This window comes from Pseudopipra pipra, chromosome 2, assembly GCF_036250125.1.
Source record: "Pseudopipra pipra isolate bDixPip1 chromosome 2, bDixPip1.hap1, whole genome shotgun sequence".
NCBI lineage: Eukaryota > Metazoa > Chordata > Aves > Passeriformes > Pipridae > Pseudopipra > Pseudopipra pipra.
In genome coordinates, this window is record NC_087550.1 from 67,482,186 (window position 1) to 67,495,831 (window position 13,646).

The 13,646-nt window shown below is 34.8% G+C and overlaps 1 protein-coding gene across 9 annotated transcripts in view; it reads left to right on the forward strand.

Moving 5' to 3' along the window:
• The window catches only part of PIBF1 (progesterone immunomodulatory binding factor 1), a 113,541-nt gene that overhangs the window by 65,617 nt on the left and 34,278 nt on the right, over nucleotides 1-13,646 (forward strand). For all 9 annotated transcript variants that reach the window (XR_010428377.1, XR_010428378.1, XM_064645865.1 and 6 more), the window contains 3 exons: nucleotides 2,028-2,193; nucleotides 5,255-5,405; nucleotides 9,433-9,523. Coding sequence is in view for 7 of the 9 variants with exons in the window: in XM_064645865.1 (XP_064501935.1) it covers nucleotides 2,028-2,193; nucleotides 5,255-5,405; nucleotides 9,433-9,523 (408 nt within the window). In the remaining 2 variants the exon portion in view is untranslated. The remainder of the gene's footprint in view (nucleotides 1-2,027; nucleotides 2,194-5,254; nucleotides 5,406-9,432; nucleotides 9,524-13,646) is intronic.

Here is a 13,646-nt window from a genome sequence, read left to right on the forward strand (position 1 = left end):
TGGCATTTAGCAGTTTGAGTGCAGTAACACTGAGAACAAATGTCTTACTATTGAAAAAGAAAATTGTTTTTAAAAGAAAAACCTTTTCATGAGCTCAGTAAGCAGAACTTCCAATCTCAGCCTGTGTGGGAACAATCTCATTCATGCATTGGACTGTTTACACATACACAGATGTCTTCAGAGTGATTATCAGGGGCATCATAATGGCACCTGTTTGTTCTATTCAAGTTAATTCCAGTGAAAATTGCTTCCTCTTTGTGCCTTAGAAACATTCCTACATCTGAAATCCTCAGGGAAAATATCTGAAGTAATCCCCTTGTTTTTGTTAAACACTCTCAATCCCACCTAAAGATAAGGTGCTAAATAGAATGGAATTGTGTTGCAACTGCAATTTGACAAATGGCAACTAACATAACAGCCACGCTGGGTTAGAGTAAAGGTTCATCTGGCAATCTAACCATTTGTTGTTAAGTGGCTTCGGTGTGAGAAGTACCATCTTCCACTTACAAGTTATCAAAGGATTTCTCTGCTGCAAGTTGTTCAGTGTTCTCTTGAGAAAGTGTTAATTTTTAGCATCCCCAGCATCTTATGGTAAGGAATTTCACAGCTTTCATGTATGAATAGCAACTTATATTTGTTTACATTCTGCCTCATTAGTTGCTTTCTCATTCATCTATTCAAAAATACAGTCGACTCCTATTTTCGTTCTCCATGCTGCTCATGATGTTACAGGCTTCCTATTTCTTCCTTTTCCCTCTCTTTTCCAAGCTGTAGAGTCCTAGCTTGCTGAAGTAATTTATTCCACACAGTGTGACTGTGTAAGTGTGCAATGTTGCTGGTTGTCAAAGGCAGTCCTAACTACCCTTCTCTGATGCTTTGCCAGCTCTATTCCTTGTGAGGTGAAGTACTAGGATGGTTGTCAGCACTCAGTAATGCAGGCAGCGACATGGAATTGCAGAGTGACACAGTGATTTCTGTATTTTCTCTATTGCTTTTACAGTAATTCCCAAAATGCTACTTTTGAGCATTATTTAAAACTGAACCAAAGTTTTAATGGATTTATCTATTATAATCCCAAGATCTCAGTCATGAATGAAAACAGTCAGCTAGGAGTTCATCACTCTATGTAGATGGTTAGGAGCATTTTTAAAACCTGTGATTTACTTTGCATATATCTCCTTTAATTTCATATCTTATTTAATGCTAAGATTCATGAGGTTTTCTGCTGTTCTTCACCTCACTCTAATTTTCTACAGTCCAATAATTTAGTATTCTATCAGCAAACCTTTTTATACCTCGTTTTTGAGATTGTCTATTAAGTAGAATGAATGAGTAAAATAGATGAAGTCCATTTCTGAGTAGAATATTATTTATCTGTCACTTAAAATTACGTTGTAGTGATCTTCTCAAAGTTATACTTAATTTCTGCTTTTTTTTGAAGGACCTGTGGTTCTGAGTGACTGTGGAAATTAATACATCATTGTGGTCTGACAGTTCTTCATGTCTTTGGGTGCAGGAAAAAGCAGTGTAGCTGATTGATATTCATGATATCCCAAGAGATGCACCATTGATATCACTGATGCCTAATACCACTTCTCCCTATCACATGTAACACATGGTGGTAAAGAGAGGAAATGTTTCCTTAGTATCTCTCCCAGGAAAAGACTTCACTACATGCATTTGTGTGCCAAGAAACAGATTCACATTGATCTAACATTTTTAAAAATAAGAAAAATAAGGTATACTGTGAGGTCATTGTCATTTGATTATTAACTACATATTTAGGAAAGCCATAGACTGAGTTTTCCATACATTGTGTTGCATTGTCATTATAATATTGAATTTTCCTAATGATGTTTCAAATACAGGTTACAATAGTTACATAGATAACCATACTAATACCTATGAAACTTTCAAAATACTGTATTGGTTCTTGAAATTTATACCTGCAATGAACAGAACTAGCATATATTCTGTGTTTGCTTATTTTTGAATCATTAAAACTTATTTTTTCATTTTCCTTTCAGGTACAGACAAATGCAGCTTGGCACAGAAAGCAAAGTAGCTGAACTTCTTCACCAAAGTAAGTTAAAGTCCTTTGAAACTGAACATGTTCAACTCCTGCAACAAGAAACAGCTAAGAATCTTTCACAGTGCCAAATGGAATGTGAGAAATATCAGAGAAAGCTGGAGGTATGTTATATAAAGAGACATTTTATCGGGAATTATGTAGTTGTTTTCAATTAGAATTTAAAATGGAAAAGTTTGGGGGGAAAGTAACAAAGAACATAACATGGATGAATTAGTATCTCCACCAAATTCTGCTGAGGTAAGATTGAATGACAAAGCTTATTAAGTTTCATCACTTTAGTGGAGAATAAGACTTTGGAGAGAGGAAGAAGGCAAAACGATCTCTCATGGAGAGATATTGAAGAGAGTGCATCATTCATGTGGGGTATATATATCTGCTTGTATCACAAAGCTGCTTATGTCAGTCTATGTGATAATTGTAGGGAAAGAAGACAGTTTCACCAGATCAGTTACGGTGAATTCAGTATCATTATTTAAAACTAGGATCTGTAATAGTACTGTTACATAATAAAATACTTTTTATTGATATGCAATTCTGGAACAAATTTTTACAATTAAAAAAAGTGAAAGAGAGCATGGTGTATACAGACTTGAAAAGACCTAACCTTGCTACTCCTAGCATGGTAGGTTGCCCTTGGTTGGGTGCCAGACACCCATCCAGCCACTCTCATTCCTCTTCCTGAAGAGAATGGGGCTGAGGTAAATAAGTCTAATAAGTCTATAAAGTACATGGTTTGGTATAAAGATAGGGAGATCACTTACCAGTTACCATCATGGACAAAACAGATTTGACCTGGGGAAAACTAATTTCACTTATTACCAATTGACACACATTTAGATGATGGGAAACAAAGACAAAAACTGAAACATCTTTCCCCACTCCATTCTCTTATGTGTTAACTTTTCTCCATTTCTGACTCTTGTACCTCCCTGTCCCACAGCACTGCAGGGAGGGATGGGAAATGGGGGTTTGAGTCAGTCCTTAACAGCTCTTCTCCATGGTTCTTTCTCCTCACACTTTTATCCTGCTCTAGTGTGGATCCTCTGGGCTGCTTTTTCCTTCAGGAGAAAATCTCGTACTTGGGCTCTCCAGAGGTTGCAGTGCCTGGGGTCCTCATGGACTGTAGTGTGGACATCTGCTTCGGTGTGCTTTCATGGTCTGCAGGAGGGCAACCTGCTTCACCATGGGCTGCAAGGCAACCTCTGCTCTGGCACATGGAGCCCCTCCTCCCCTCCTTCCCTCACCTTAGTGTCAGCACCATGGATATTTCTCACATTTTTTCCTTCACTCCTCACTGCCATGCGGCATTTTTGTCCTTAATTAAATACAGTTTCCTGGAGGTGCCACCGCTTTGGCTGAGAGGCACAATCTGTGCACCTGCACCCACAACGCACCTATTTACATAGACCTGAATGACTGCTTATCTCTACAAGCTTAGAATTTATTATCTTTCAAACATGTACTTCCAAAAATGTATCATATCCTGTTCACTTGTTTTAGTCTTGGAAATGTGAGTATTCCGCAGAGAAAACTTACTTTAAAACAATATTTCTTTACCTGTCCACAGTTAGTCCCAAAATCATATCATGGAGTCCAGTTTGTGAGATATAAATGAGATTATCAGTGTATGTTTAAATCAAATATCAGGGCAGAAACTGGAAGGGTAGAAGAAAGTCTCTGCAATGGCAGCCTTTGTTTTTTGGAAAAGGATGCCAATCTTCAGGTCCCAGGAACTATAGAGTGGAAACAGAGAGTTTTAGATAGACTGTAATTTCTTGTTTTGTCTGTATTGGGACATTCAGATACTGGCTGATGAGGTTGGTTGTGGTCACAAGCACTGCAAATGCCAGTTTTGCTAGACTTAGAGGTTGCTAAACAGAGTTTTAATTGCACAGACATGTGAAACTTGGAGAATGTAGTTCGAGTTATATTTTCGTTTTCTTTGTGGATATTTATTTGATGTAATTATAACTTCAATATTTGACTTTCAATTCCACTAACGCTTTTGGCACTTCTTTTTCTCTTTAGAGAGACACTTTTCAACCAGTGCTCTTTCATGAAGAAATGTTCTTGCAGAACTTAAATATTTGATGTGTGAAGTTTTTTCTTTTGTTCCTTATGATTGAATTCTCTTAGGGTTTTTTATTTCCTTTCTTAAATATAACATTTATGTACTAAGGTTTTTTCCTTACCTTTCTTCTAGGATACTAATCTTTATTCATAATGTGGTCACTAGTGTCTTGTGGCTCAACTACAGCTGGTTTGTGAACTAACTCTTGCTTTTATTTGGGGCGTAGAGTAGTTTCTCTTGCTAACTAGGAAACAGATTGTTTATATGCTGCTGAGCCTTAACCTATACATTTATTTCTTCTGTGACACTAGACTGATCTTTTTATATTCTGGTGGCTTGTTTCTCTAAGCATTTTGCATTCTTTAGTGATGTTGACAGTGAATCTGGTATTACTGCTGTGTACACTATTCATATGTTTCTGTATCTCAAGATCTGTATTCACTTGTCATTCTGAATGTGTGTGATTTTTACATAGGAAACTAGTATTAAATTTAGCTACAGTACCCACTTGGTTATTACATTACCTGTTTTGGTGGGATTTTTGTGCAAAGCATGTAGATTACTACTTTACTTCTCAAGAATTTGCTTATTCCAGTTTGTTGTATATTTATGTGGTCAGTGTTGTTTCCGATTATAAAGCACTCTATCAAACTTTAGTTATTATACAGGCCTTCATAACTTTTACTTTTGAACATGAGGGTTTTTGTTTAAAAAAATTGATAAACTGAAATCTGAATCCCGTTAAAGCAACAAAAATAATCGCATTTACACTATTCTGACTGCTGTGTGTGAATTTTTTTAGTTGTTACCTTGATTTTCCTAACTTTAAAATTCTTGCAGCTTTTTCAGTGATTCTTAGAGTTATGCCTTTGGAGATAGGCATAAGTGATATGACCCGAGACTGTAATCTGTGCAAAATCATATAATTGAAAAAATAACTGCTTTTTAAAGTATTTTAATCTTTTCTGTGCAAAACTTACATGAAATATTTAATATCCTACTGCTATGCATTTTACATGTGTTGTATTTTACCACTTTCAAAAGTAGCTGTAATGCTGAATCTCTGGTATTTTCATTATTCATTCTCATAGGTGCTTACGAAGGAATTTTATAGTCTTCAGGCTTCTAGTGAAACACGCATTATTGAACTTCAAACACAGAATTCGGAGTTTCAAGCAAGACTAGATACTTACGAAAAACTTGAAAAAGAGCTCGATGAGATAATATTGCAAACAGCAGAAAGTAAGTTCTGTAACGAGTTATGCTCTGTCTGGGGGTGTTTCTGGCATTATGACAAGATTTCTTTTTTCTCATGGCACTTGGACAGTAATACAGTGCCTGTCATTCTCCTTCCTTATGCCTGACAAGACAGTAATTACTTTGATGAAAATATTAATGACAGGTTTCTAAATGTATCTGTAAATGTGTATCAAACATCCATATGTCTAAGTTTGTGTTTATTAAAAATCATCTCAGTATTCTGTCATTTCTCTTTTCCTTAATCTGATAATCCATTATAATTGGATATGGTTTTTAGGATTCTGCTGTTATTTATTTTAAATATTAGGAAACCCTCTTTCTTGACAGACAAATATAGGTTTCATAATACATGATTAATGTGAATTCTTTAATTAATTGGAAGGGGAGGAAAATTCTTCCATGTGTTGTATTAATAATAATTGGATACTAAGTACGTGTTTGTTGCAGCTAAGTCTGTATTGAGTATGTATTGAATATGGATTAAATTCATACCTGATTAGTCTTGAACATATTTGTGTCTGATTGGCAAAAATAAAAATGTCTGTTCCCAAACACAGCAAAATTTCTGTAAAACCTCTATTGATTTGATTCTTGGCCTAAATGAGTCCACAAAGCAAGTAATTTCTAATTTGAAACTCTGACTCTAATCTTGAAGTCTTTTAGCCTGTTCGTAAATAGAGTACAATTCTAAACTAGAATAGAGTAAGATTCTAAACTAATTCAACTATCTTCTTATCCTTTTCTCTTTCTTTGCTCCTCAAAAAATATTCACAATTTATAATGTGTTCCAGGTAGAAGATAATTTCATAAACTTTATATGCAAAGAACAGTGTATATCAAAGTATGTATTACCAAGATGCAGTAATGTCACGGTATTTTTAGTAATTAGACTGCACATAGTTTATTAATTTTATACACTGCAGCTTGTACTTAGAATGGCCGGACTACCCAAAGGTTCCAGTCTGATCATAAGCACATTTGCTATATACATGTTTATATTTATTTGGTAACATGTTTTTGGAAGTGTATATAGAAACTTGTTTAAAGAGTATTTATGTATTAATAAAGAATTTTTGGATCTTATCTTCATTTTTTCCAAGGAGAAGATAGAGTTCAGAAAGCTGTTTTTTGTTCACTGGTTTACATTTTCTTATGCATCTTAGGATGGCATTAAAGATTTTACAGAACTAAATCATTCTTAACTTCTTCTTAAGTATCTATTTTAATTACAATTTACAGTCTATGCTACAATATGACTTCGAGAAATAAAAGTTTCCAAATGAACTGTTCTCTTAAAATATAATGACTTCATTTTCTGATTTCATTGGAGAAAAAAAGGCATTACGGTTTAATATTATTTCAATTTACTTTTTATTTAATAATGAACTTTCTATTATTACAGTGTACTTGATATAGAAAGTTAGGATTAATACTACTACTAGTACTAAGATTAGTATCTGAGGGAAAACAGAAGAAAAAAAGTATTTTTTTTTAAAAACACTTCGAAGGGGAAGACAGATATACTTCCTCCTGTGTCTCAAATTATGTCCTGATATTTACATGTCAAAAATAACTAAAGGTAGAAAAATAGTTGAAAGGAAATATTTTTCAAATTGAGTATATTATGGAAAAACTTTAGTCTGTCTTCTGGGGAATATAATTTAGACTGAGGCATTGTGTGGAAGACAGTTTTAACTTTCTATGAATTTTAGCGATAATAAGGATTAGTCTTCAGTCCTGTGGTCACTTCTTTATATTTAAATAGCATATAATATTTTTCTCTTTCTCTTGAGTCATAAAGCCTCCACTGTTTTACAATATGGGGGGATGCCAGTGGAAGTTGGGTTCTCTGGACTTTTTAATAAACCGTGTGTTTGCACATGTGAGGTGGCTTTTGTCATATAATATATAAATAATATATATTATTATACATTTTATAAATAATAAATATATAAACTTTTTAATTTTTCCTTTGGAAAATGTGCATGTGGAAGAGATCACTGAATTTGTACTGTGAGTAACCCATCATTATGCCTCACTTTTTTCATACTGAAATGATATGAAACAGACTATTCAGGAAACTATCAAGGATTTATATACCCACTTCTTATAGCGTCTGAGTGGTTTCCACATGAATAACAAAAGTAAACTTTCTTGGCATTTATCTAGTCTTCCTTTTCAGGGTAAAATCTTCACTCTAGCGTTTTTTTGTTGTAGACTAGTTGTTTGATTTTTTCTTGCTTCCATGGTTAGTATCTTCCTAAGAAAAAGGACAAACCTATCTATATGCTCACAATGGCACTTTTTTGCCAAGTAGCGTATAAAACTGTTGTTAATAAGTGTCTGCTAACTTGTAAAATGTATGTTTTCCATCACGCAGTCAGGCGGAGAACCTAAAATGTCAGAAGAGAAGAGAAGCACACACTGATACAGAACATTACCTTGACTTGATACCTACAACATTTCAATTTTTCTGTGCTTGTTTTCATGATCTGACATTTACTGAACACTTCTGACAGATATGAATTTACAGGGCAGGATCTCACTGATGTTTTTCTGCAACATGCAACACTGAATTTGTAATCAAAAAGAAGGGTATTGACAAAGGCAAGCTAAATTACTTTTATGTTTTCCTGAACCATAAGTGTTTAACAGCACTGGAGAGTTCCCTGTCATATTTAAAACAGCCCTGAAGTTCTGGTGCATTTGTAATGCCACATTAGTAAACTTTTTCTGTCATACTTACTGGAATTTCTGTATTGTTTTTCACGTAACTAGATATGTGACTTATCATAAATGCTCTATTAGAGGCTTTTATCTTTCTTCAATGTGTTTTAAGAATCCTTTTTTAAAATAGCATTACGAGGGTATTAGGCAAGTGAGGACAGAAGCTATAGCATTGTGCAAGTTGTTGAGAAGTGAAGGTATTTCTGATTTTGAGGTACTTGAGCATTAGGAAAGATGAGTCAGATAGGACTCTTATGTCATTTCCTCAATTTGTTTCTCCTGTTCCCAACTACTTGATTCATCAAAGCTGTTGTGTGGTGCCTGGGCTGGTGTTCACTTGTCCTCCCTCCTTCTCTCCTGCCACTCCCCTTTTCTCATGGTCCCCCTTTACCCCTCTTCACTGTCCCCATCTCTCTGCCCCTGCCTTTAACTCACACACACACTTCTTTTTTTCTTTCTTTTTTTTTTTCTGACCCACTTCATCTTACAGGAGAGAGGAAACCTGAATTTCACAAGCTGAAATATGAAAATCTTACATATTTTAATCTTGCTGCAATTGGGATTTCTTTTCAAAGCAATTGTAATGTGTTTAAATTCCTCAGAAATGCATTTTCAAAAATCAATCATCTATGGAGGCAGAGATTGTTTTTTATATTTTTACTTTGCATAAACATAAGAATCTCCTTCTTGCCCTTCTCTGAAGATGTTTATGACATTTGTTTTCCTCAAATGTGGTGAAATTTCTGATCACCACAGTCTTTCAAAAATAATAGTTAGCAGCCTCACAGTGACATCAGCTTCCTCAGCAACATCAGATGTGTCCCTTCTGGTCCCATGGGCTTTGTTATGTCCTGTCACCTTAAACACTTTCTAATTTTATCTTCCTCTACATCCTCATATATGCACAGAAAATTAGTTCTTTAGAAAAAAAACTTAGTCTAATCCTCTACTGCTGAATTGAACTTATACTACTAGTATGTATTTTATGACCATACCAATAATATGAATATTCAAAGCCTCTGAACTCCTTTCCTTTTCTTTCTTATTTCATGTCTTATGTTAATCATAAAAATAAAAAGTGCTGTAAGAAATTAAAGTATAGCACTGTATTAATGTTATTTGTGAACAAAATTGTTCCATTTAAGTCCAGAAGGTTATACCAACTGAAAATTTAGCTTCTAGAAAAATATTTTTGTATGTGTAGAGTTATAAATAGAATTGCTTAGAAGTTTATAAGTTCTGGCACTGTTTTTCAACAGTACCTTTTTGCAATTCTTTTCAGTGGAAGATGAATTTGAAGCTGAAAGGGTTCTCTTCTCATATGGATATGGTGCTAATGTTCCTACAACAGCCAAAAGACGACTAAAGCAAAGGTAAAGAAAAGCACTTCCTGAATTTACTTATTCAAGATAAACTAAATGAAGATAAGTGCGTTATATTTTCTCTTGGAATCCATCCAGTTTGATTAACATAAGGAGGTTTTTTAATTACGTAAGTATATGGGAATAGATTGAGGACTAGGACCTGTTAATGTGGTTGATGCATATGAATGAGCATATACATGTTTTTCTAAGTCTTTTTAAGATCTCTTTTCGTTGACTTTCAGAAAGATTAATTTTAATCATATAAAACTAAGCAGCTGTAAAAACAGGTTAGTTACATTCTTTACATTTATATAATACGAAATACTAATTTTAACCTTTACTAATACCGTAAAGGTTATTGTATTTAATGGTAAGAAAAACATGTATGTCAGGAAATTAGGAAAGACAAGTTTTCAGAACATCACTATTTCATCTTTATGACTACAGGATCTGATTCCACTTACATTTTTTCTGTTTGCACTAATTTGGCCAATTTGATAATTTGATCAATAGATTAAAATGACTTGTAGGTGAATAACATACCTCTTGCTCATACTCATTTTTAAATAATAAATTTATATTATTCATTACCTTTAAGAAATAATACTAACATTTGAATGACTCATTGTGAGCCCATGTGTTGTGGCTATGACTCACTTCTCCCAGGCAACTAGCAACAGGACAAGAGGAAATTACCTCAAGCTATGCCATGGGAGGTTCAAGTTGGACAATTTCTCCATAGAAGGGGTTGTTGAGCATTGGAACAGACTGCCCAGGAAGGTGGTGGAGTCACCATCCCAAGAAGGATTCAAGAAATGACTGGATGTGGTACTTAGTGCCATGGTCTAGTTGACAATGTGGTGTTCAGTCATAGGTTGGACTGGATCTTGGGGGTCTTTTCCAACTTTAATGATTCTATGAATGTGGATTTATTCATAATACTTTTAGACTGTGACCACAGTAAAACCTCTGCTGTTGTTCAAAATTGGGATGGTAGTTCTCCTAGGATGAGGCTTATTCCACATGATCCAAGTGCGCCTACAATTGCTCAAGTGCAGGAAAGTCGGCTGCATAATTGTGCTAGTGGTAGGTTTTGACCAAAATGAGAAACTCCACCATCATTGGTGGGCACACCAAGAAGAGTATAAAGACAAGATGAACATACACCATAGATTTATAGCTGTTTTTTTACTACAAGTATTATTTTATTTAGTTGGGTTTGTCTTTTTAACCCTCACCTTCTCCATGACAGAGAATATTTAATGTCAAAAGTTACTAATGAGAATTAAGGGCAAATGATGGTCTGTTCATATTTTCAGCAAAGATTTATGGGCCACCTACTATTTCTTCTGCCCTATATATTTGTTTTCAAATATTGTTGATATGATTGTCAATCAGATTAGACCTATTGTGGACTGAGTTACATATTGCTGACTACCATAAAAGATTTTATGTAGTACTTAACTTAAGCATGGCTTAATTTGCTCTTTTAAGCCTCTTCAGATTGTTTCCTTATAAGATTTCTCTTTACACCGCATAAAAACGAAGAAGAAGAAAAGAACAGGGGTGTGGGGTGTGGAAAAAAAACTTCCATAACCCTGTTGTAGGTCTGGTTTAGGAGATTGTTGAGAGTCCTATAGTATCGTTTCCTAAAAGTTCAGTTTCTTCCTCCTTTGTCAATAGTTTGGGAACTTCTCTGAGTTTCAGCCTATATCCTTGTTTTTCCCCACCTTATTAGATTCAGTTTAGATTATTTACATATATAAGAATTGTGCTAAATCACTGCTGAATACTGAATCTGATGATCAGTAGGCCAGGATTTCAGATATGCTTGGAAGACACTTTCTGAGCTTAGAAGTGGCTCTGTCATTCAGAATGTCATTGTTCCAAAAGGCATTGACTAATAAAACTGATTTAATCCTTCATAATGATGTTGGACACTTCATAGACTTTCTCTATCTTTTAAAATTAAAAAAGCCATAGAAGTCTGTGTATGGTTTACCTGCTGTTTTGATTCAAGGAAAACTGCCATGCAGAAAATTTGTGTGTTGCCTTTGGCTCCCAGAGTTTTTAAGCAAAGACACTGTGACATAAGCTTCTATGTTTAGAGCCATTAAAGAAACACAGATAAGTTTTCTGCTCTCTAGGATTGCTCTGGAGTCCACTACCTGCTCTTTAGTCCCTGATATATGGGATCCTAAATGAGGGGCTCTTTTAAGTTCACATCATGCACTTCAGTTTCTGAAACTTTGTACAAAACCTGCATTTTCAAGCATAGGGAATTGTGAGGTCTGTACTTCTTTGCCTACTTGCCAATAACAACTATCTCATTACTTTGGACATAGGCACTGTACACCCATAGTACTAAACTAAACATCCTTGGGAACACTCTGAAGCATCAAGACCAAATGGCATGTAGTATCCCATTTCCATAAAACTAAATTCTCATTGTGGGTTAAGCTGCACCACGTGAACGACGCATTGGCAATGATTTGCTTGCCCATGCTAACTTCTCACCCATGCCTAGGAACTGCTTGGGAGAGTGTAAATGAGAAAATGCAGAGTACTACCAGTGACTCTAGTGGTTTGCTAACAATAAATTATCACATTCTCAAGCACTGCATAAGTTTCTAGTATAGTTATAATAAAAGGTTTCCAGAATAAGATGTCTTTGCAGATCAGTCCCTTTATGCCTTTGCTTTAAATTAAAACTAGTCAAAAAATGTATCAATGAGTATGCTTGAAAGGTGTATTTGTGTTATCCTTAAATACTTGCAAATTCAGGTCAAGTTCACTGAATAGTTGTAGCTGGGAAAATTAAGATGGGCTGCATTCCTAAAGTTGCCACAGGAAGGTATCCAAGTTTTTCCTTACACTCTAATAGCTACTAGTCAAAGAAGTGGTTCATTTCTCTTTTTTGCTAGATCAGATCTTCACACATATCTCATATCTCCTAAACAAAAATCTAAATAACTAGTTAGGAGAATTAACTTCTGTTTTTTCTCAGTTACTGTTTACACAGCCTAATGTTCCTTGTAGGAGGAACTGAGAGAACCAACCTCATGGTAAAAGCTATTGAAAATTGCAGGTAGTTCCTCTCACAATAGGCAAAAGTAAAAGATTTCTACATGGAAGGGTAGGTTTATAACACAGATGAAAAATAGTAAGACTTCTTCCAAATCTAAAAGTGTATTCCATTTTACTGAGGAGGAGGTGGAAGTTATGACTGGTCAAATTTTCAGAGAAACTTTGTACACTCAACTAGCTTTACACAGTGTAAGCCTCAGCTTAAGGGTAAATATAATCTCCCTATCAGTCTGCTTTAGACCAGTTATCCTCTCATAGATTCCGTATTATTGTCAAGAACTGGTTGTGGAGTTATTCAAGAACCCTCTGGATGCAGTCCCGTGCAATGTGCTCTGCGATGACCCTGCTTGAGCAGCGAGGTTGGACCAAATGACCCACTGTGGTCCCTTCCATGTCCTTCTGTGATACTGTGATTAATAATAGTTTGGAAGACTAGGTTAGATGTCTGGAAGGAGGCTCTGCAATTGCATATTGAATCTGCCCATGGATCTGTGCTGTTAAATTGATGATAAACTCTTGATTTTGGACATGAAGTGTGCAAGAGATTGAGGATCTTATTTTTAACTAGGTTGTTAAGTGTCCCAATAATCCTTTCTCTTCAAGGTAATTTGTGACTGTATGTAAGAGTTTATTTTTAAAAAGTGGCAATAACGTTTAATTATTTAGCATATTAAATGTCAGACAAAACAATTTTGCTTCTGTTTTGAAAATGATAAAATACTACATTTTTCAGTGTTCCGCTATGAAATGCATATTGATGTGTGTTTTTTTTAACTGTTATTTAAGGAGAAGCCTGTTATAGTGATTCTATAAAGTTGCTAAAAAGTAAATACTCATAATTAGATGAAGCATTTTGACAGTGTTGCTGCAACTGTATAGTACTGGAAAATTATATAGGTAATTACTTTGTATAAAATACTACAATTGGCATAACTGTGGAGATGCTATTTCAGTACTTTTAAATTTTGTAATATTTTCATTGTTTTTCTAAATTTGACCATGCAGCATGTTTAACTATGTAGTTGATATATATTAGTATTTAAGC